The sequence below is a fragment of the Zonotrichia albicollis genome, chromosome 6, assembly GCF_047830755.1.
Source record: "Zonotrichia albicollis isolate bZonAlb1 chromosome 6, bZonAlb1.hap1, whole genome shotgun sequence".
NCBI lineage: Eukaryota > Metazoa > Chordata > Aves > Passeriformes > Passerellidae > Zonotrichia > Zonotrichia albicollis.
Window position 1 is genome coordinate 55,469,281 of NC_133824.1, and position 21,286 is coordinate 55,490,566.

The following is a 21,286-nucleotide window of genomic DNA, read 5'->3' on the forward strand; positions in this document are numbered from 1 at the left end:
AACAGAATCAAAGCAGAATCACATTTTGTTCATAAACGCAGTAGTGCAGGCAAGACTTTGGATCTAATAATACCTAAACAGAATGAACAAATAAGAAACTGTCAAAAGAGACTAAAACAGAAGCAGACTTAGAAAAATCCAGGACAAATCTTGAAGAGGCAAATTTAAGCCAAAGTTTTGCACTGCAACTCTAGAAAAAGCACTCAGTGCAAGAGAATTAGAATTAAAGTCTTCCAACAACAAAAACTCCAACACTACAGAGAAATCACGTGTGAAACTAATAACTGATGAAAATTAGAATAAAACATACAGAAAAGCAACATCTAATAATGAAAATATGAATTCAGAGACCATTTATTTAAACCTTAACCTCTATCAACTCAATGTATGGCTCCTGCACATTTTCTTCCATCTTATTCAGGTACTTAACTAAAAAGCATCTGCAAGAATTTTCTGTAATAGCTTAGACAAACAAGACTGTTTGTACAATTATTTAGTCATCTCCAACACCACATAAATTCATCCTGTCAGGCTCTGCAGATTTATACCAGGGATCATATGCATTATATTTTTAGTCCTAATTTTCCACATCTCTCCCTTCTGAATTTTCCATTCCATTGCCCATCTCAGAACAAGGAAAACAACAGTACAAAACACTGGACACTCTCTGAACTGGAATGAACAGGAGATAATGGTGACCTGTACAAGGATTCAGTCCATTCCCCTTTGGACAGTTCTGCCCCTCGTCCTTGGCCCCAAACAGACCCATGGCTTTCCTTGCTGCCACACAAGCCCCACACACAGGCCTGCTCACAGCCCTAGATGATGTTTTCTATGAGTCAAGAAAATTATCTAAGCTATTTTAAGAATGTTAAGGCTGAAGGATTAAACACTCCAAAGCACCAAGAAGTGACAAGCTAAGAATCTATCTCCTATATTACTCCTTTGTTGAGATTATTTACTACAAAGCTCTTATTTCACCATTATGTTTTCCAAACCAGAAATATTCTCTTTCTTGATGATAACAAAGTGTATTTTGAGTAAGACAAACAAGACTGCAGCACTCAAACCTTTTAACATAACAGTTCTAGTTATACTATTACAGCTTATGCTTCCAGATGCATTTTTGCCCTCACACTGAATTTTTTACATAGACTTTCACTTGTCTGGATGAAAAAGTCTCAAGTCAGAAACTACAGTAATATGTCCATATTCAGCCACACAAAATCCAATTATTTTGTTCAGGCTTTGAAATAAAGTACACCATTTTCCAATAATTAGATTCTCTGAAGTAATCCAGTATTTCAAAGGAATAAGGTAACAAAATATTTATCCTTTTTTATCCCTTATTCCATTACAATGTCAAACTATTATTTAGATTCTCATTCTCAAATACTTCCAAAACCACTTTATTTGGGGAAAAAGATTTAAATTATCAGATGTTAGCTTGAGTACTATATCCCTAGCATACAGCTTCCATAAAAATGCTGTTCACCACTGGAAACAAATTGTGTTTTGCCAGAAATACGTGCAATAGCTGCAATTATCTCTGAGGCATAGACTTCCTACCTTTTGATGTGCAACCCTTGAATTGAGATTGCATGAAAAGATCAACAGTAGCTTTTCTGCAAAGCACAGGCCACAGAGTTAACTCCTATCTGCATCAAATAATCTCTGCAGAAAGCTGCAGAGCTTTTTATTGAAACATTTCCCCAACATAGATAATCCACCCCAGACCACACATGGTCAGACATGTGTCCTGTTCCTCTGGCTTGGATTTCCCCAGCTGCAGCTCCCACACTTTATTTCAAACTTGCCTGCAGACTCCAGCTCATCACCCTCATTTCTGTGACTGATCAAGGAGTCATTCTTTAACCTTTGGGTTCTCCCTGTCTCACAAGATACCCAGTAGCTTCTGGGCCTTCAGGGAAGTTGTTGATTAGAGGTAATTCTGAACTGCTGACACCAGCAGTAACTCCACTGCCCACATGTTGCTGGAGACTTGTGATCCCTGCTCTCCTTGTGGGGGCAGTGCCATGTCCTTGGCAGGTGACAAACCAGGCCTGTGTCCTTGGCAGGTGACAAACTCAGCCATGTCCTTGGCAGGTGACAAACCAGGCCTGTGTCCTTGGCTCCCTGCTGACCTGGGTCACACAGAGCACCTGGGGTTTGCAGGTGTCAGACCCCTCAGACCTCGCTGCCCCTTCACTTCCCAACAGCCCCCTCAGGCTCTGTGTCTGTCCCACAACAGTTTTGGGTTCTGTTCCAGTCCCTGGTCACCACCTGGCCTGGGCTCAGCAGGAACCATGGGGGCACTGCCCAGCCCTCACTCCACACAAAGCCCATCCCACACACACTGCTCACTGCCGAGGCTGTGCCACTCTGGAATCCCAAAAACAGAGCTGCATCAGCCACCCCCAGACACAGCACCTGAATAAAAACATCAGGTGTATAAAGCTACACCCCTCCAACCTTCCCTGAATAAAAACATCAGCTACACCCCTCCAACCTTCCCTGAATAAAATCATCAGCTGCATAAAGCTACACCCCTCCAACCTTCCCTGAATAAAATCATCAGCTGCATAAAGCTACACCCCTCCAACCTTCCCTGAATAAAAACATCAGCCCTATAAAGCTACACCCCTCCAACCTTCCCTGAATAAAAACATCAGCCCTATAAAGCTACACCCCTCCAACCTTCCCTGAATAAAACATCAGCTACACCCCTCCAACCTTCCCTGAATAAAACCATCAGCTACACCCCTCCAACCTTCCCTGAATAAAACCATCAGCTACACCCCTCCAACCTTCCCTGAATAAAACCATCAGCTACACCCCTCAAACCTTCCCTGAATAAAAACATCAGCTACACCCCTCAAACCTTCCCTGAATAAAAACATAAAGCTACACCCCTCAAACCTTCCCTGAATAAAAACATAAAGCTACACCCCTCAAACCTTCCCTGAATAAAAACATCAGCTACACCCCTCAAACCTACCCTGAATAAAACACCAGCCCTATAAAGCTACACCCCTCAAACCTACCCTGAATAAAACACCAGCCCTATAAAGCTACACCCCTCCAACCTTCCCTGACCTGCAGCACCAGCCACCCTCCTCAGGTCTGCCTTAACCACTCCATTATTCACAGCACAGGCCTCTAATTACATGGCTCTCCCTGTGAGCCTTTTAATTACTGCTGCATTCTTTTGTCCTGCCCTCTTGAATTTCTCACAATCATTCAAGAATTAATGGCAGGAAAATAACCCACAGAATTAATTGCCTAGAGAATTCTTTGGGCAACACTTGAGTCCAGTTTATCTGCATCCATACAAGTAAAATGGGGAATGGTATTGAATATGCTCCTTGGCTCTTTCCCTATCATCTTGCCAGTAGGAAAGCTTGAAAAACCAACCATTTTAGCTCATTTACAGAGATGTTTCAGTTATATTTAGCACTTCTAAAAGGGCAAAGTACTTGAAAGATACACACTTATTTGGATGCTTAAAAATCTTTCCAGCAATATGTTTCTTCTCATACATTTGCAAGGTGACTAACTGCTTTGCTTAGTTCATTTTTGAACACTGTACACTGGAAAAACACTAATTAATTTCATCATTTTGTCAAATCAAGAAGCATTTAAAAAAAACATTCTTACTGTGAGGGATGCAGGCAAAAGCAAGATATGACACACAGCTTAACAAAGAAAGTGCCACAGAAAGTGATACTGGCATGCAAGCAACTATTAGCTCTCACCATGGACTAGTTGCACATAGTTTTAGGGATGTAACTCCTAGCAAGCACCCCCAAAAAATTCATATATTTAATCACTCAACCGGTGTTTTGATATGCACACAAGGCATTTAGGTTTGCTTTTTTTGTTGGTTTTTTTTTTTTAAGGACTAAAATGCAACCCATGGCAAAACAAATCTAAGCACAGATTGGGGAAGCTGACAAATCAGGCCAGAAAACACCTTTGAAAATAATTAAGAAGCATTTTTTGAAGAATTACAACGTTTATGACAGGACTTGCCACAACCAGATACAGTAGCCTTTAGGATGGACTTTGAGTGCAGTTTTTGAGATGCAATAGATGGGACACAGCACCTACCTTGAGTGTTTACAAAGTTTACGAGGTCTATTATGCAATTTCCGATCCCAATTCTCTGGATCACTGGAGTTACTGTCATAAGGATGAGGCCGTCCTGCCATTCCACTGCCAGCTTCCTCACACTACTGCTCTGAAAAGCACACATGCAGCACTCACAACCTACATTAAGAGAGCAGTGTTTACCTTTAAGTAATGCCACACAGGAAAGAAAAGTCAGACATGCAGAATTTAGTGTTGTTAGGTTTTGATTTTTTAAATGCAGATTACAGAAAAACAGGATACGCTGAAGCAGAAATTGCATGACAATAATATTTTACACCTTTTGCTGATACCTGCACTAAAAAGAGTCTTTGGTTATAAAAAAATATAGTTCTGTAAATGCTGGCAGGCAAATTCAATTTTGCAACAATTAAATTCACTGTGTCCAAACAGAAAAGTCACTGTTATAAAACACAAGACAAACATACCATGATTTTCTTTCAAATGTATAAAGTTAATTCAAAGGAGGATCCCAAGCACAGAACAGAGATCAACAGTTTTACACTTTGAATGGCTGAGCAAGAAGAAAACAGAATTAACATTTACATCTGAGTCCTCACTACAAAATGGAATTAACAGCAATCCTTAGAGACACTCAATGTGGTCCAGTTTCACTGACTTTTGCAGAGAAGTCACAAAAACTTAATAAAAATAGATAGAATAACTACCCTTCCTTAGTGGGGTCTGATGTGAGGTTCAACTCCCTTCAGAATTCTCTCCTGGCTCAACCCACCCAGTGACTGTCAGCAGAGACAGCCAATCTCCAATCTCTGCTGTTCAATCAGCTCTAAGTGACACTTGTGGCAACAGTCGGATAATTCACAACGACCTGCTTACAAAAACTATAAAGCAGCCACAAGGGAGCAGCTGATGACTGCACAACATCTGGGAAAAAACTGAATTACAGATAGATAAACCCTCCTAGCAATGGGAAGTCTACTATGTTTACTTGTATTACATTCAATAAAACTTATCCTACATGGAAGTGAGTCCCAAAGCAACTGAGATCTCTTTAAAACAAAGTTACTTCTCAAATAAACTGTCCTTTAAGTCATGGAAAATGAAATAGCTCTCCCGGCAAATATAGATTCTCCTAGCTAAATTTAGACCCAAAAGTTTTTATTACAGGGGAAGAAGAGAACAAGCTTCTTAAAAGTGTTGGTTGCATCCAAGTTTTGCCTTCATGTTCAGTTTTACCCAAGCAAACAGGTTTAATACAAAGTATACAGTCTCCACCACAGGGTTGGGTCTTTTTCCTGTTACAGCTGCTATAATTAAATGCACTTTGATGGGAAGACTCCTATGATCAGGTGTCCATACAGAGTCAGGAAGAGGAAAAAACATTTTTATTTAAAATTACAGGAAATACTCAACTTTCTCATTAAAAAAAAAATCCTGATAAGCATTTCATTGTGTATTACCTGCAAAGTCAGGTTAGCAAAGCACAGTCAATAAGTGAGGGTATTACACAGAGAAGGTTGTAGGATCTGCACACATTTATCAGGAGAAACAGGGAGAAACCTACAACCTGTGTCAGAACAGAAAGAGTATTATTAAGGAGACTGGGGGAAGGAAGGCTGGCTCTGAACCCAGGGGCCGTGGTTCCCAGCTGGGGTGCAACACCAGGCACACACCCATAGGAGAATAAAGCCACTTTGTATCCCCAGCTGAAACAAACTGTGTTCATTAGATGGAGCTCTGCAGGCAGGTACAGCCAGCCTGGCTGCCCACGGCAACAGCAGCGTGTGCACACCGAGGCGGGAGCAGCGACGGCAGCGGCACCACAGCTCTGCCGTACAGAGCCGGCCTGGCTGTGCACACACCGTGCCGGGAGCAGCGATGGCAGCGGCACCACAGCTCTGCCGTACAGAGCCGGCCTGCCTGTGCCCACAGAGCCGGGAGCAGCAATGACAGGGACACCACAGCTCTGCCGTACAGAGCCGGCCTGGCTGTGCACACAGAGCCAGGAGCAGCGATGGCAGCGACACCACAGCTCCCACCGGGCCCTACAGAGCCGGCCTGGCTGTGCCCACAGAGCCGGGAGCAGCGATGGCCGCGACACCACAGCCCTGCCGTACAGAGCCGGCCTGGCTGTGCACACAGAGCCGGGAGCAGCGATGGCAGCGACACCACAGCTCCCACCGGGCCCTACAGAGCCGGCCTGGCTGTGCACACACACCGAGGCGGGAGCAGCGATGGCAGCGACACCACAGCTCCCACCGGGCCGTACAGAGCCGGCCTGGCTGTGCACACACACCGAGGCGGGAGCAGCGATGGCAGCGACACCACAGCTCCCACCGGGCCGTACAGAGCCAGCCTGGCTGCGCACACACACCGAGCCGGCCTGGCTGTGCCCACAGAGCCGGGAGCAGCGATGGCAGGGACACCACAGCTCTGCCGTACAGAGCCAGCCTGGCTGTGCACACACCGAGCCGGCCTGGCTGTGCACACACCGAGCCGGGAGCAGCGATGGCAGCGACACCACAGCTCCCACCGGGCCATCCCCTCCTCTGCTGCGCCTGCTCCCACTGCAGCCTTTGCCACAGCACCACAGGTTCCCTTACAAGCTTTCCTTTCTTTCCACAAACTCTCTCTTCCCTTTCAAACCATCCAAGAGCTTTAGAGACACCTGACCCTCTCAGGCACACACCAAGGCAGGTGCCAAACAGCACCCAGCACCCAGTTCTGATTCTCTGCATGAAGGCCAATATTTGAATCCAGCTTTTGTACTCAGAAGATGTACTGTTTTTATGAGAATTGCAGCTGAAAGGCCAATTTAAAGCTACTTCCTTAAATGGTCTCACACTCTCTGCCGTCTCCCCATACAATGAGAACTCAACAGGAAGATGCAGGTCCACACACACCTCAATCAAAAGCCCGTTCAGAGCAGGATCAGCTCCTCCCCTTGGCTCTGCAGCCCCACGCCGAAGGCTCACAAACAAGAGATGGCCCAGGGGACAGAACCAACAGATGGAACTGCTTCCCATCAAAGCTGCACTCCCAGCACATGGGAACCCCAGCAGTGCCACTGAGGGTGCCAGGCTGGCACCCAGCTCAGAGCCAGGCACACCAATGGAAACGAGGGGAACAATCCCAGGTGCCCAAAGCTACAGCTTGTGAAACTTCTTGTTTAGTTCCAAGCATGTCACACCATGAACATGTTCCCTCCATCCTCCATCCAAGGCCCTCAACAATTAACACTACTCTAAAAAACAATTTGCTGCAACACAGCCAATTTTTTCTCCTTGACCACTGCTGATAGTGCTTTTGTGCAGATTATTCTCAATTTTAAGTTTTAACAAACCTTTAGACTAAAGACTATAAGCAAAGAACTCTTTTGTTTTGCTCTGTTAAAAAGAGTTTCTTTTTCCAATGAGAAAATGCTGTATAAACTCTGAAGTAACTAACCAGTCATCCTGATTAATATTTAAACACTTCTGCAAACCCACATTTTCCTGCAGCAAAAATAATGTTTCAGCTGTGGTTTGTTTTTTGGGCTTTTTTTGCATGGATTCACAAGGCAGGCAATAAACAAAGCATGTTTTGAGGAACATTCTGACCTTGTGTACAAGAAAAAAACAAAAACAATCCCTGCAAGAGTACCTGGCCCCAAACACTGTTTTAAACCTTCCATGAAAACAAGGAACCACATCTGAAATGCTGGTGAAGGTGAAAAGGCACTGGGAGCACATGAAATAAAGAATCAAATCCAAATACCCTCAGCAGATCACACAACACTGGTGTACTGGCCAAGGTGGTTGGCATTCTGATTAGCTAATTAGCAATTAGTAATTCTCCAGGTGTAAAGAATGATTTCATACCCTTCTGCAGAAAGCAAACACTCCAGAGAATCATCACAGAGAATAATAGGAAATCAGGAAGCAGACTTTAATTTTCAAAGCTTTCAGCACAGACAGCTAGAACACTTCAGATTTACTAAGATTAACTTGAAGCCAGAATCATCACTAATTTATGAAAGTTGCAGGCTACTGAAATCCAAGGGAATTGTAGAGACCCAGTGGGTTTGACAAGAGAAAAGTCAATGTGGTAGAGCCACCCCAGCCATTGCAAAACACAGCAATTAATGTGTTTACAGCACTACTAAAGGAGCTCATGAAAGGATGGATCATACACTAATTTGTGATAGATGTTGCACAGATTATTGGTAATAACACTTAAAGCATATTCAGCTCTGTGCCATGACCAAATAGAATGCACAAAGGCTGCTGAGCAGATCAAGGGAGATTCAGCCATCAGGTGCTGGACAGAGGTGGGCATGCACTTCTGTGAGATGCAGAACCTGCATTTTTCAAGGTGCACTTCTGTGAGATGCAGGACTTGCATTTTTCAAGGCACTGCAGGCCAGGAGGGGATAGAAAATGCTCTCTGGAAATCTTTCAGCAAAGAAAGAAAGCTAATCAAAACCAACATCAATGCATTTCCAGCCAGCCAGTCACTCTGTAATTGCTGAGAATACCTGTAGGCTGCAAAAATCTGGAGTCTTACTAAAAATGATGATTACAGTACCCTGCAATTTTGAGGCAGAGAGCCAAGATGTCTTCTGGCCACCAGCTCATCAGGTAGAACAAAGATCTGATGGCTCCTGCTGTCAGTACTGAGGAAAGCATTCAAATAACTACCATGTAATACTTCAGGCATCTACTCAGCTCTGAGCCTTGGTCAGAAGCATTTCCAAAAGTAGGACAGGTTTCAGAAGTTCCTCTGCTCTAACCTGCTCCATGGAAAGGTGGCCCAGGATAATCAGGAAACTCCAACACACAAGTCACCAGCAAGGACAAAACTTGGCATGAGTTGTGACAAAGAAACTTCAAGGCTCAGATTAAATATTTAGACTTTCTGTGAGGGGTGACAGTCTGCTGCTCACTGCCTCTACTCATCAAAGCACAAAAGCAGCAGCAACAAAAAGGAACTTCCAAGTCAGATTCACTGGGAATGCAAGCACGGTGACATTACATCCTAATTAAGAAATCCAGTTCAAAGGACACATGCTCATAATGCAAACACCACATACCATGGAAATCCATACCTGCCAAGTGAGTTTCTTGCAAACTGGTGCAGACATCACTCACAATTCAGCCACATAAAATAGCTTTATACATCATCATCACTGCAATGTTATCAAACTGACACTGATTAAAGCACAGCTCACAGACATCCTTTGCAATACAGGCTCAACATTCACACAGCAGGTCAGGATTGAAGCTCCTCTTAATGAGCAAGTGGGGAGGAAAAAAAAGGAAAAACAACCCTGAGCAGTCACAGGAAGCTGCTGGTATTCCTATCTAGAGCAGCATAAACAGCAGATAGTAGTGAGTAGCCTGCAAGCTGTTTAACTCCTAAAGGGAGCACGATGACAGAGCAGCTGTTTGACACTGGAAGCCCAAAGAGCAAGAGGCAGATGACTGCCAGCTCCCCCTGTGTACTGGGGATAACTATGGGAAACCTGCCCAGCTCCCCCTGTGTACTGGGGATCACTGTGGGAAACCTGCCCAGCTCCCCCTGTGTACTGGGGATCACTGTGGGAAACCTGCCCAGCTCCCCCTGTGTTCTGGGGATCACTGTGGGAAACCTGCCCAGCTCCCCCTGTGTACTGGGGATCACTGTGGGAAACCTGCCCAGCTCCCCCTGTGTACTGGGGATCACTGTGGGAAACCTGCCCAGCTCCCCCTGTGTACTGGGGATCACTGTGGGAAACCTGCCCAGCTCCCCCTGTGTACTGGGGATCACTGTGGGAAACCTGCCCAGCTCCCCCTGTTTATTGGGGCTCACTGTGGGAAACCTGCCCAGCTCCCCCTGTGTACTGGGGCTCGCTGTGGGAAACCTGCCCAGCTCCCCCTGTGTACTGGGGCTCACTGTGGGAACCCTGCCCAGCTCCCCCTGTGTACTGGGCTCACTGGGGGAAACCTGCCCAGCTCCCCCTGTGTACTGGGGATCATTGTGGGAAACCTGCCCAGCTCCCCCTGTGTTCTGGGCTCATTGTAGGAAACCTGCCCAGCTCCCCCTGTAAAAGCCCAGTGGATGGAGCAGCTTCTCCCTCCAGAGCAGAATCGTGGCTCTCAGTGCAGCAGAAGGAGCAGAACCCAACTCCTTGCACTGCCACTGGCCCCAGCCCTGAGATGCAGGGCACCAGAGCAGCAACTTCATCTCCTGAAGGAACAAGGTCTGTACCCATGGCTGCACCTAGCAGGGACAGCACATCTCAGAGAGCAAGAAAATTCATGCACACAGTTTTTCCCAGCTGAAATGAAGTCCAAATTAGCTTTTATACATATTTTAAAGAGATACATACTTTCATGGATAAGCAACGCTGCTAAAGGAAAGCTGTGCTGAAAGGAACTGGCACAGAAGGAGGTTCTGGTCTTTGGGTGTGAACCAGGACAAAGCAGCCCCAGCCCGAAGCATACAAGCTGCAAAAACACACAGTTTATAACAAAGTGACAGAAAACCCAACAGGGATGACATCTGTTACTAATTTAACACACAATGTCATCCACACATCAGCTGTTCACCATTTTCAAATGCAATTGTGCCTAAAAGGAAAAGTGGGCTTTAAGAAGGAATTTAATGTGGGATGTGAAAGCTGCTTTAGCTTGTTGTCTTTCTTAACCCCCGGGTTCCCTGGCACTAACACACAAACACCAACATGCTGAAAACACCTCCCAGAGCAGCCTCACACAGCACCACCTGCACAGGGGGCAATGGCAAGCACAGGCAGGATGCATGATGAGGTCTGGAGACAGAAATGGTACAAATCCAGGGGTAATACTCAAAGGCTTTTGGCAATCTTAACAGGAAAAGAAAATAAAATCTCTGATGTTTTGCAAGAGACTCAGTCCAAGACACACTGACAGACCTGCCAAACACAGTGCAACAGACTGCCCTAACGACAGGGCAATGGATAAAAAAAGAAGGAAAAAAAATCATCCAGCTCCTTTTGACTGTACTTGTGTTCAAGCTACAGAAATTCCAACACCAGATGATGCAGAGACACGTGTTTCAGCTCAGAGAAAAGATAACAAGCATGCACCACCTGGTTATGGACTCTGAATAGTGAGGCTGATAATTTCAATTGCTTCTCTGGCAAACCTAGGAGGAAAAGAAAGTATCTTCTAGGGAAAGGATCAACAAAGGTGAAGCAACAGAGCTAAGTGCTCTTTAAATGAATCACTGAAGGTGATCTGTGAAGAATACAGGCAAACAGAAGTAAGGAGAACAGTGTCAACAGTCAAAAGGCTACTGAGAAGCCAGATTTTAAGCATGTATTCGAATTTGTAAGAGGCAGCCAACAATAAAGAACAAAAAGACACAAGGCTCAACCACTCCTTTGGACAAAGAAGCCAGACAAGTGACAGGAACAAACCTGGGAGAGGTCTATGATGAGCTCGATCCAAATTCTGAAAGAAAAGGGTTCTAAAGTGACACACTGGATGGGACCAGAGACAAAGAGGGAAAAGATGCAGACATGGCAGCTACAGACAAAAGTGAATGCAAAGAAAAAAACCTTATGACAGGCAACTGCAACAAGTAATTGTACTATGGCAGATTTATCATATAAACAGCTGATATTTTCTACAAATAAAATATGGTAACACAGAAAAAAGAATCCCAGAGATACTCGGCTCGTGATGAAATCGTTTGAGAGGGTAAATGACTGCTCAGGAATTACACGGCGGCTGTCAGGCAATACCACTGTCCCTGTACAGGCCTCGCAGGTGCTCCCGATAAACAACACGAGATGAAAGCCGGGGATGGCAGCCGAGCCCAGCCCGCTCACAGCACACAGCAGCCGAGGCACGGGGCCGGTGTGCCTGCGGGCTCTGGGTGCGAACCCCGCGGCAGCACCGGGAGCCCTCCCTGAGACACCGCCGACCCACCTGGCCGCGCCACCTGCTCCGCGGGGCTCACTGCGGATCTCCGGCGATGCCTTCCGATCCCAAAGGCTCTGCGGCAGGGGAAGCGGCGCCGGTGCGGCCGGCGGGAGCCTCGGGATGCCGGGCTGAAGGAGGCTGAATGGGGCTGAAGGGGGCTGAAGGGTGCCACAGGCCCGCCAGCCGCGCCCGCCCGCCCGCACTCACCGGCTCGGCGCGGCCGCCTCCCGCCGCCGCTCCGCCAGGCCCGGCACCGCCGCCAGCTCTCGCGAGAGCCGCCCCCGCGCCGCGGAGGAGGCGGTGGCAGCGCCCGCATCTCGCGAGACTCGCGGGGCGGGGCGGGGCGCGCCCGCGACGCCGTTGCCAGGGAGCGGCCGGGGGCGCCCTGAGCGGGGTGAGGAACCCGCAGCCTGTGAATAAAAACCCAGCGGAAAAATACCGCGGGGAGTGAAATGAATTAACAAAACCGAAATGGCGACAAGTCACGTAGAAATAAGATACATCCCCCGCGCAACCCTCCGCCGAGACGGGCCGGGGCCGTGCTGGAGAGCGAGCGCCGCCCGACGGCCGTGGAGAACGGCGGGGCGGGGAGCCGGGATCTCCTCTGAGGAGCTGGGATCTCTCCTGAGGAGCCGGGATTTCCCTGAAAAGCCGGGCTCTCCCTGTGGAGCCGGGCTCTCCCTTGTAGAGCCGGGATCCCCTCCATGGAGCCGGCATCTCCCCTGAAGAGCCGCGCTGAGGGGATGATGGCGGGCCAGCTGCCATATAGTACAGTTTATATCTAGGAGAGCTGGCGTCTCTGATATCTCAGTTTTCATGCAAAATCTGATTCCTGATTTTAGTTACAACTCTATGTTTGTACAGTCCTAGAGGAAATACGGAGTTTAATCTGCTATCTGTTTAGGAATACAATCAGTAGACGTGGCTGTCATTCCATAAGACCCCAGCAGAACTATCCTGTCCTGCAGTTCAAGCACCCTCAATGTACTGAAGTGTCACAGGTGCCACTAAACCCTTCCCACCCCTCATGGCACAGAAGAGGGAGGATAACCCAATACTGAGCCCCAGATAGATTCAAATCTAAAGAAAACATTTGTCTTTTTTCTAAAATATTCTCTGATGCATTGTTATTAAATACAAGCAGGTTTGATTTCCATACCAGGGGAAAGGACTTTAGAAATCCTCATGCACACTGGAGACAGGAGGGGAAGAGGGGACAAGAAAGCAAAGACTTGTGCCATATCCAAGCACTCCATAAAGGATGGCAGCTTTGCTACAACAGACAGCAAACCATGAATCTGTTGAATGAATTCTCTTTTCTATCCTTCAACAATGGCCAGAAAGACAAACCACCCAGTTCTAGAAAGCCAGCAGCAGAACAATGAGGGGCAAGCAGCTGGCACAAAAGCTGTCAGAATGTGCAAACAGGGCAAGGAGGCAGATGCCACACGCCCAGTGGTGAATAAGCAACACCAAACACAAGCGTTTACAGCAGGAAAGGTCAGGAGCATCTTAGACAGCCAAATCAGTCAAATAGCCAGCAGGAGCTTCCACCTACAGATCTCGCAGTCTGTTTTGTTTCTGTTTGACTTCCTGTGATTTTGGCCTTGCTAAATTTTCATGAGCTTGTTGGGGTTTTTATCCATGTGCTACTGTTTAGCTCCCCCTGAGGATCAATATTGATATTGGTGGGTTTTTTTAATGAGGCACCTGTGAGAGACACGACTGATTTTTTCACTGAGAATTCTGTAAAAACCAGGTGTGCACAGTCAGTATGCATGTGCACAGGGTAGGCCAAAAAAGCCTTTGTCACATTACAAAGCAAGGTGATCCTTCCCCTCTCCTGACCCCAGTGAGGCCACATCTGGACTGGTTATTTGATCTACATGTATCATGCCTCTTTTATTTCTTTTCTGACTGCTGTGGTTACAAATTATCATTATGAGATTTATATAAGTGTTTCAATGGCCCAATAATTTCTCACCATCCTCTTTCTGGTGCCCTCAGTCAATAAAGGGAGATGACCAAAATTGCACATTTGTTCAGGTGAAAATGAATCTTTGCATTTTTTTGGTATTAAAATGTTTTTGATAACATCCTCTGTCCCACACTGAACCTTTTGCTTTGCAACTGCTGCTACACTGATCAGAAGTTTAAGCTGAAAATCCATAACAAATGTACTTTCTAGATAATTAGTAAGTAATTATATTAATATTCCATCTTCTTTTTAATGGGCATTACCTAGCACTAGGACTAGACAACACTATGTTGTCTCTAGTCCTGAAAAGTCATACTGTAAGTGTACAGAAAGTTTAAATATTTCTGTAGTCATCATTCATCTATTGGGTAGCTGAAGATTAGGAGGAATTGTGGTTTGGAGAACAGAATTATTTTTTTTAGATCAAAATGGAACAGGTTATGATTTTGGCACTTGAAGATTATATAGTTTATGTGTGTGTCATTATTGCAAGGGGACATCAATAGGTTTGTGCTAGGTAAACACTTTTTATTTATCCACCATTGTGATTTTGTATGCTGGAAGAATGGAAAGGAAAATAAAATTACTCTCATCATTACTTTTGTGCTTATTTTGCTGTCATAAAATTAAATGGCTTCATGGTCTTACCCCAAATTGTAAATTACACCCAAACAGTCACAGGCCAGTCAGTTCTTATGCTTTAAAATAATGTCCAAGAGCTTTTGGTCCACTTTATTTGGTAATATATAAGTGAGACATAGGTACAAAAATGCAATTTCATTGATTGAAGTTAGCACAGATGCCTGATTAAAGAATAAATAGAAAGTGCACCTTAAGCAGACAGTTGGCACAGAGCCCTGGTCCATCTGCTCCCAGCACCAGGGCCTTTGCATTGCTGCAAGGATGGCCAGGAGCAGGGGCAGGTCTCTGCTTACAAACACATCTGCAGCCCTCAGCAGGCTGCATCTATATCTGTGGGGAGTTAGGGGGGTTTGTGAGGCTCCCCAAGGCGTGCCAGACATCAAACAAACAAATAAGAGCCAGCCTGGGAACATCCACCTGGGCTTGGAGCAGCAATTCATTCGGGTCTGAGCTCTGCCAGCGGCAAATGGGGAGGCAGCCACCAGTGTTCCTGCTGGGAATTCCTTCTTATTCATCACAATAATGATGAATTATTCTGGGGGCGCTCCTGAGCACACGTGTGCACAGACCATGCAAAGCCATTTTGTATTTGCTGCCTTTTAAAATCATTGCCATCATTGATTTTTCCCTATACAATTCTTTCTGAGTCCTGCTTGGAGTTGGAATGGATTGCAGCTAATGGTTCCTCTCCCACGTTGGTTTCTGCATGTTAATGGTTCTCCTTCTGGAGGTCTGGAAAACTGAGATCTCAATTCTACAATCAATTGGTTAGGGAAATGAGTAATTTTATTCATGAGAGCCACTGGTCTCACAAATAAATTACACATGAGGCCTAGCACAACATACAGATGTTCAAAGACAGATAGTTTATAGAGAAAATGAGGGACAAAAAGTATATATTACAAGATTTTTGTTTCAGTTTTAATTGTCTGGTGTAGAATCCTTTCCCAGTTCTATAGTTAGGGCCAGACTTACATATGTGCTACCATCTCTGCTCCCACTGTTTCTGCAGTTAATTATAGGGTTTCATCTTTTGGAGGAGGGGAAGGTAATCAAACCTTCCCTTTGTTTCTGTATTTTGCAAAATTCTTCAGAATTTGTTTTAATTTTATCCCTTTGTGCTTTAATCTTAAGCTTTGCCTTCCTAGCCTATTTCTTTTCTGTTTGCAGTCTTTAATCCTAAATTATTATCATGCAGCTTTTGCTGTGTAATTAATCTTCATCTGATTTTAGGCCTTCTTCTGAAAATAGATGTGGGTTTAATTTATGTATTTCCATTAGTACAAAGTTAAACAAAGTTAACCCTAGGCCCTTTTCTGGAGACAGGCTCCCCTGCATTTATTCCTTCCTGGTTAACAGCACAAGCAGGCCTGGTGATTTCACACAAATACTGCCCATGGAAGAGTTGTAGAACTGGCCTTAAATGGTTTTCCATTTTCTTACTGATTTGGGTTTTTTTTTCCTTTTATGCTGGCAATTTATAAAATACATCAGCCAAAATGTACCCAGCAGCGCTCCTGGGTAGACTATAAATGCATTTTATTATTTGTTGTGAAATGTCTCACTCGGCGGGGCTACAGCCTTGAACGGAGCCTTTAACCCTCACTGCAGCTGGAATAAATATGAATGAAATGCCCTACTTGATCAATGCTACACAGACACGTGCTCACGTGGACAGACACACTCCGGCTGCTCTCACTACGGCTTGGCTTTGAAGAGGACATCCATGTAAGCCTTGTCCACATCCAGGGATTTCTTCTGTGCCGCTGCCGGGAGCAGCCTCCGGCCCAGCACCACGTCGTCCTTGCCGCGAGGCCTCAGGGTGCGCGCGTCCTCCAGGGCGCTGTGCACGTCCTGCAGCTTCATCTGCAGCCAGTCCTGCCGCTCCACCGCGTGCCGGTGCTCGCCCAGGTTGTGCATCAGCTGCATCTCGCTCACCGACCTCCTCCTGCACAAAGGAGAGCAAAGACAGGCCCGTGGGAGCCCTTCTTGGGCGCCACAACTCGGCCCGAAGGCCCAGCTGTGGGAGCTTCTGTAAGGAATGGCAGCGCACAGCTGTAGGAGCTGCCTGGCTGATGTGTAATGACATCTGGGGAAGAGAGGCATGTAGTAATTACATATCTGTCGTGGCCTCTAATTTGTCAGAGTGTGTGGAGAGCCTGGTTCAAGCATGGCTTAAAGAAAGAGGCCATGAAGGTATTCAGCTAAGGGAAAAAGCAGCCCTTCCCAGGCTTGATTCTGTAAATAATTAAGGTTCTCAGCCACCTTTTATATAATCAACAAGATTCTCAGACCGTTTCCTCAAAAACAGGCAATATTCTGTCCTTGGCTGCTCTAGGAACAGATGGCCATTCTGGGAACAGATATAAAGGTTTTGAGAACTTTTCATATCATGGTGAGAACACTGATCTTGGTTTCAGTAAACTAACTTCAGGTATTGTAAACAAAAGGAGGAGCTGAAGTTTTCTCCACAGCCTATCAGGAGCTCAGGTTTTGCAATATGGATGAAGTGAATTAGCACTGTTATAAAAAGGTGTCGAATTTGATCAATAAACTGGAGTCGATGCTCATCAATCAGATGGTCGTCTCCCTCCACTTCAATAAGAGTGACCCCAAGAAAAGTTTGAAAGCCTCTTTTCCCAGCCTGGCACTTGAAGAAGGAGTCAGAGCTCTTCATTTCTCGGTGTCAAGGTTGTTTATTGTGTCTTATCTATAAAATTCTTTCTCCTGTCCTGCCGAGGTCCATCCATCAGGACAGCCCAAGGCACTCTGCCTGCCCCCAGGGCAGTGTTATGTCTTTACACTAAAAACTACATATACAATGTTTACAATTCCTTCCCAATACCTATCACCTGTGTTAGACAGTGAGCTTCTACTCTAAACCAATCTAAAAGTGCCAACATCACAGCAGAAGATGGAGGCCAAGAAGGAAAAGGAGGAAGGCTGGACATGCCCAGATCCCTCCATCCTGCCCCCTTGAATCCCCATTCTAAAAACCCCAAAATCTACTTTTTCATCTTGTGGTAAATTCACCATCATTCTACTTAATTTGTCATGGCTTGCAGATCTTCATCTAAGGTTGTAACTTCCTCCACAGGTCATATTCAAAACCACAGGCGTTTTGGGCTCTGTGCCAGGGGCTCTGAGATCCCTATAAGGGGTCTGGGCTGCTCAGGACACCCAGAGGGATGTCCTGGATCCTGACACATATCCTCTGATCAGAGAGACATGGTTCTCCCAGGAAAATCCTGGCAAGCTGTGTAGAAGCTGTGGGAAACTTTGATGAAAAAATTCAAACAACTATTATTTCTCTTTCTGTAACCTTTGTTAATAGATATGGTTCTCCAGAGTGTGCTATTCATAGTTCACCACTAGTGTGAGAGAAGATTCCTGAAGGCCAATCAGGTCTTAGGGCCACCATTGTTTCTATTAGAACTGTAGATTTCTAATAAAAAAGTGTCTTTTCATGCCTCCTGATGATGGAGTCTCTGTGTCACCTTTGGCTGTCCCCAGTACCCCTTTGGTGACAGAGGGAGAGTGGGGGATGATTTGTTATTGGTAATGGATATAACAGTGAGAAGGCTTCACAAGTGGGAAGTAGTTCAGTTTTGAGACAATGTTGTTCCTATAATTTAGTTCAGCTATTGCAGAGGAGCTTAGGGCTTTTATAACATTAGGTAAATGGTCAATGAAGCTATGGGATTTATTCAGTGGTAGTTTTCTGAGATCACTAGAGCTAAGGGAGCATGATTCCCTGTGGCTTTGTGTCTCAGTTGGTGGGTGTTAGTGTCTAAGTTACAGCTAGATTCTTACAGTACAAAAGATGTTCCCCTGTGTAGACCCCCAAGACATGGAGCTTATCCAGTTTGAATAATAAGAGAAGACTTACATGATTTTTATCTCTCTACTCAGCTGCCTATTTTCACTATATATATATATATATATATATATACACACACTCAGAGTGTCTGAGATCTCTAGAGCTGTTTCTAGAGGACAGAGCTTGGCCAGCTCTCGAGGGGTTCAAAAGCAAGGACAGAACTCACGCACACAGGACACACAAACCTTCACGTTCTCAGGAGCAGCAAAAGCCATCCAGTGTGACAAAATGTACTTACACCATTGGTCTTCCATCAGAGGTTGTAATGAAGCACATGGCACATAAAATGATTGCAGCCTGGGCCAGGTTTCTTATAGAAGCCATTTTGTCTGCAAAGGTAGAAATGAATACACGTAAAGTCTGTAGTTCAAGTTATTTCTGTTTGTTCCAAACAAATTCAAATTAGGGGAAAAAAAGTTGAGAAGCATCAGACAAGAGTTTTTGAAAAACATTTTTTGTGAAACTGGTTAGAGCAAGGAATGCAAATGAAGGATTTATTTCTAATACTAATTTTGTGAGCAACTCATTGTTACTCCCTGGGAACTCCGTGAATTTTGGTCAGCTTTAGCTGCCTTGCATCATCATCATCACCATCATTACCATCATCTAGGTACCTATCTCTTGCATAATCGGGTGAAAAGCACCATGTTCTTCCATTATTACTATTATTTTTATTATTGTCATCATCATCATCATTATGATTTTGTAGCCTTCAAGTCCAGTGAAATACTTGCGTATAGCTATTCAAATGAAAAAAAAAAAAATCACAGAATAAAACTTTCTGTTTCTCTATTTCTTTTGCATATTCTTTAGAATGAAGAGGCTGACACTTTCCCTGACAAATTTGCACGGAGGCATAACTCTACTGAGTTATCCCAGCCACTGTTGAGTTACAGAAGAAAAATTAAAATTATGCCCTTCATTTTATCAGGGATAATCCTGCATTTCTTGTATGAATTCCCCTCTGATTTTTACACCATCATCAGAATTGCCATTTGGAATATATTTAGAAAATATTTACCACTGATGATGCTACAACAACCCAATTCCAATATCAGTTTCTAGTCTGGATTTTCAGTATTGGCAGGCAGAAAATGCATCTTTTTGTTGCCACTTAAGAAATTTGATACAGAGTAACTGAAACCTAAGAGATAGAAAACTCCACAATGCCAATTTTTGCAATAGTTTCTGCAGCTTTGCCTAAAGTCAGAAAAGCATTTGTAATACAGACTCTTACATGACAGTATCAATGAGATCCTGGCAGTCCATCTAACCCAGGATTAGAAATTCAGCATTTGAATTCACTTCAAGATATTTCTCACTCACCGTCTCGCTCTGACTTTTTCATTTCCCAGATTTAGTTCAAATAACAGAACAGTTTGACCTTACTAAGATTCACTTGTTTTTTAAGATAGTCTGAAGAGAAATTAACACAAAAATGGGAAAAGAATCAATGATAAAATATTCTAATAAGTCTTCCAGAGAACTTGGTAAAAAGTAGAGTATGCTTACCAGATAGAATGTTTAAGAGATTTCTGGCTTGGGTATGTCAGCAGATGACTGTCTCTTGATGTCAAGTATATTTAAAGACCACTGAATTGGTTTAGTGGACCCCTTAAATGTAACTTTAAAATAGAGCTTCTAAGTAACTTGGAAGCCCTTTTATTGTCTCAGTTGATGTCACTGTCACACACACCCTCCTGACCCTCATGTACCCACCCTCAGATGCTTTCGTTGATTTGACATTTCATTTACAGGGTAAAGAGGCCTCAGCAGAAAGTCAGTCCTGGGAAGCTGGGAGCAAGTTTGACTTTTAAATTCAGAATTGTGCCCAAGATAACGTGAGCTCTGAAGCTGTTGGAAGGAATTCCAAAGAAAATTTCGAGTTGTTAAATGCAGGCAGGTAAAACTTAAATGAGACAGTAAGTGATCTACAAGTGAAAGATTACAACTAAATATTTTTATAAAATCCTGAAAAGATAATCCTTTTAATATTTGTGGGAAATAAGAATAGTCAGGGTCAGATATAAAGTTTATTTACTAGTAAGGAGCAGAAGCCTCCAGAATGAGAGAGAATCAAGTTTTTAATGAGCTGGTACCACTGAAAAGTTGCTGAAATGCTGTTAGACCCTCACTGCTCTGTTTTACCTACATCTGTGAATAGCCCTGAATATCCCCAATGTGCTAAGTGGAATGAAGGCATTTGAACCAGCTGAGATAAAAAATAGGACTTTATAAATGTTGGGAGAGAAATATAGAATTCTGCCTGCTCTCTAAAAAGTGAAATGTGTAAATCAGCAGTATTTTCCCATATGCATGAAGAAAAATTATTTTTGCTGCAAGATATTTTTCCTGTGTTAGATTCTTCTTCTGATTTCCAGTGTATTTCTCCCCAAAAAACTCAAGCAAGCATCCACAACCATAAAACAGTTTGCACTTGCACATTGTAACCCAGAATTTGTAAGATATTATTGCTTTTACCATGAATGCTTTTTGCTTATGCTGTGGTCCTGTTGTATCATAAAGAGTTGTAAAATTACATGGGGAAAGGGAGGGAAGAAGCAGAAACTCCAAAAAGCTCTAGAGATCTCATGGTTCCCTCAGTGTACAGATTAGTGAGTAAAGTGAGAATTAATGAAGCAATTCACTTGAACAAGTCCAGGAAAACAGAGTTAAGATATTGTCAGCTGGCAATATCCTTCCCTTAAATTAGGGATTCCTGGGGCTATGTTTTATTAGGAGAATTGG

General features: G+C 44.4%; 2 protein-coding genes across 20 annotated transcripts in view; both read right to left on the bottom strand.

Moving 5' to 3' along the window:
• Nucleotides 1–12,379, bottom strand: part of BTBD10 (BTB domain containing 10) — a 31,239-nt gene extending 18,860 nt beyond the window's left edge. The window contains exons 1-5 of one of the 19 annotated variants that reach the window (XM_074543878.1): nucleotides 12,246–12,327; nucleotides 11,531–11,564; nucleotides 11,201–11,256; nucleotides 10,460–10,577; nucleotides 4,111–4,269 (exon numbers count right to left, since the gene is read on the bottom strand). In XM_074543878.1, coding sequence (XP_074399979.1) covers nucleotides 4,111–4,211 — 101 coding nt within the window. In that variant the 5' untranslated portion in view covers nucleotides 4,212–4,269; nucleotides 10,460–10,577; nucleotides 11,201–11,256; nucleotides 11,531–11,564; nucleotides 12,246–12,327. Of the gene's footprint in view, nucleotides 1–4,110; nucleotides 4,270–10,459; nucleotides 10,578–11,200; nucleotides 11,257–11,530; nucleotides 11,565–12,044 lie in introns of all 19 variants that reach the window. The other 18 variants (XM_074543874.1, XM_074543871.1, XM_074543875.1 and 15 more) reach the window with 18 other exon arrangements.
• Nucleotides 12,380–16,215: 3,836 nt separating this feature from the next.
• PTH (parathyroid hormone) lies at nucleotides 16,216–18,862 on the bottom strand. The gene is made up of 2 exons (XM_005492056.2): nucleotides 18,777–18,862; nucleotides 16,216–16,606 (listed from the first exon to the last, which is right to left on the bottom strand). Exons 1-2 carry the CDS (start codon nucleotides 18,860–18,862, stop codon nucleotides 16,357–16,359), a joined length of 336 nt encoding a protein of 111 aa, XP_005492113.1. The 3' UTR covers nucleotides 16,216–16,356.
• Between the last annotated feature and the right edge of the window lie 2,424 nt (nucleotides 18,863–21,286).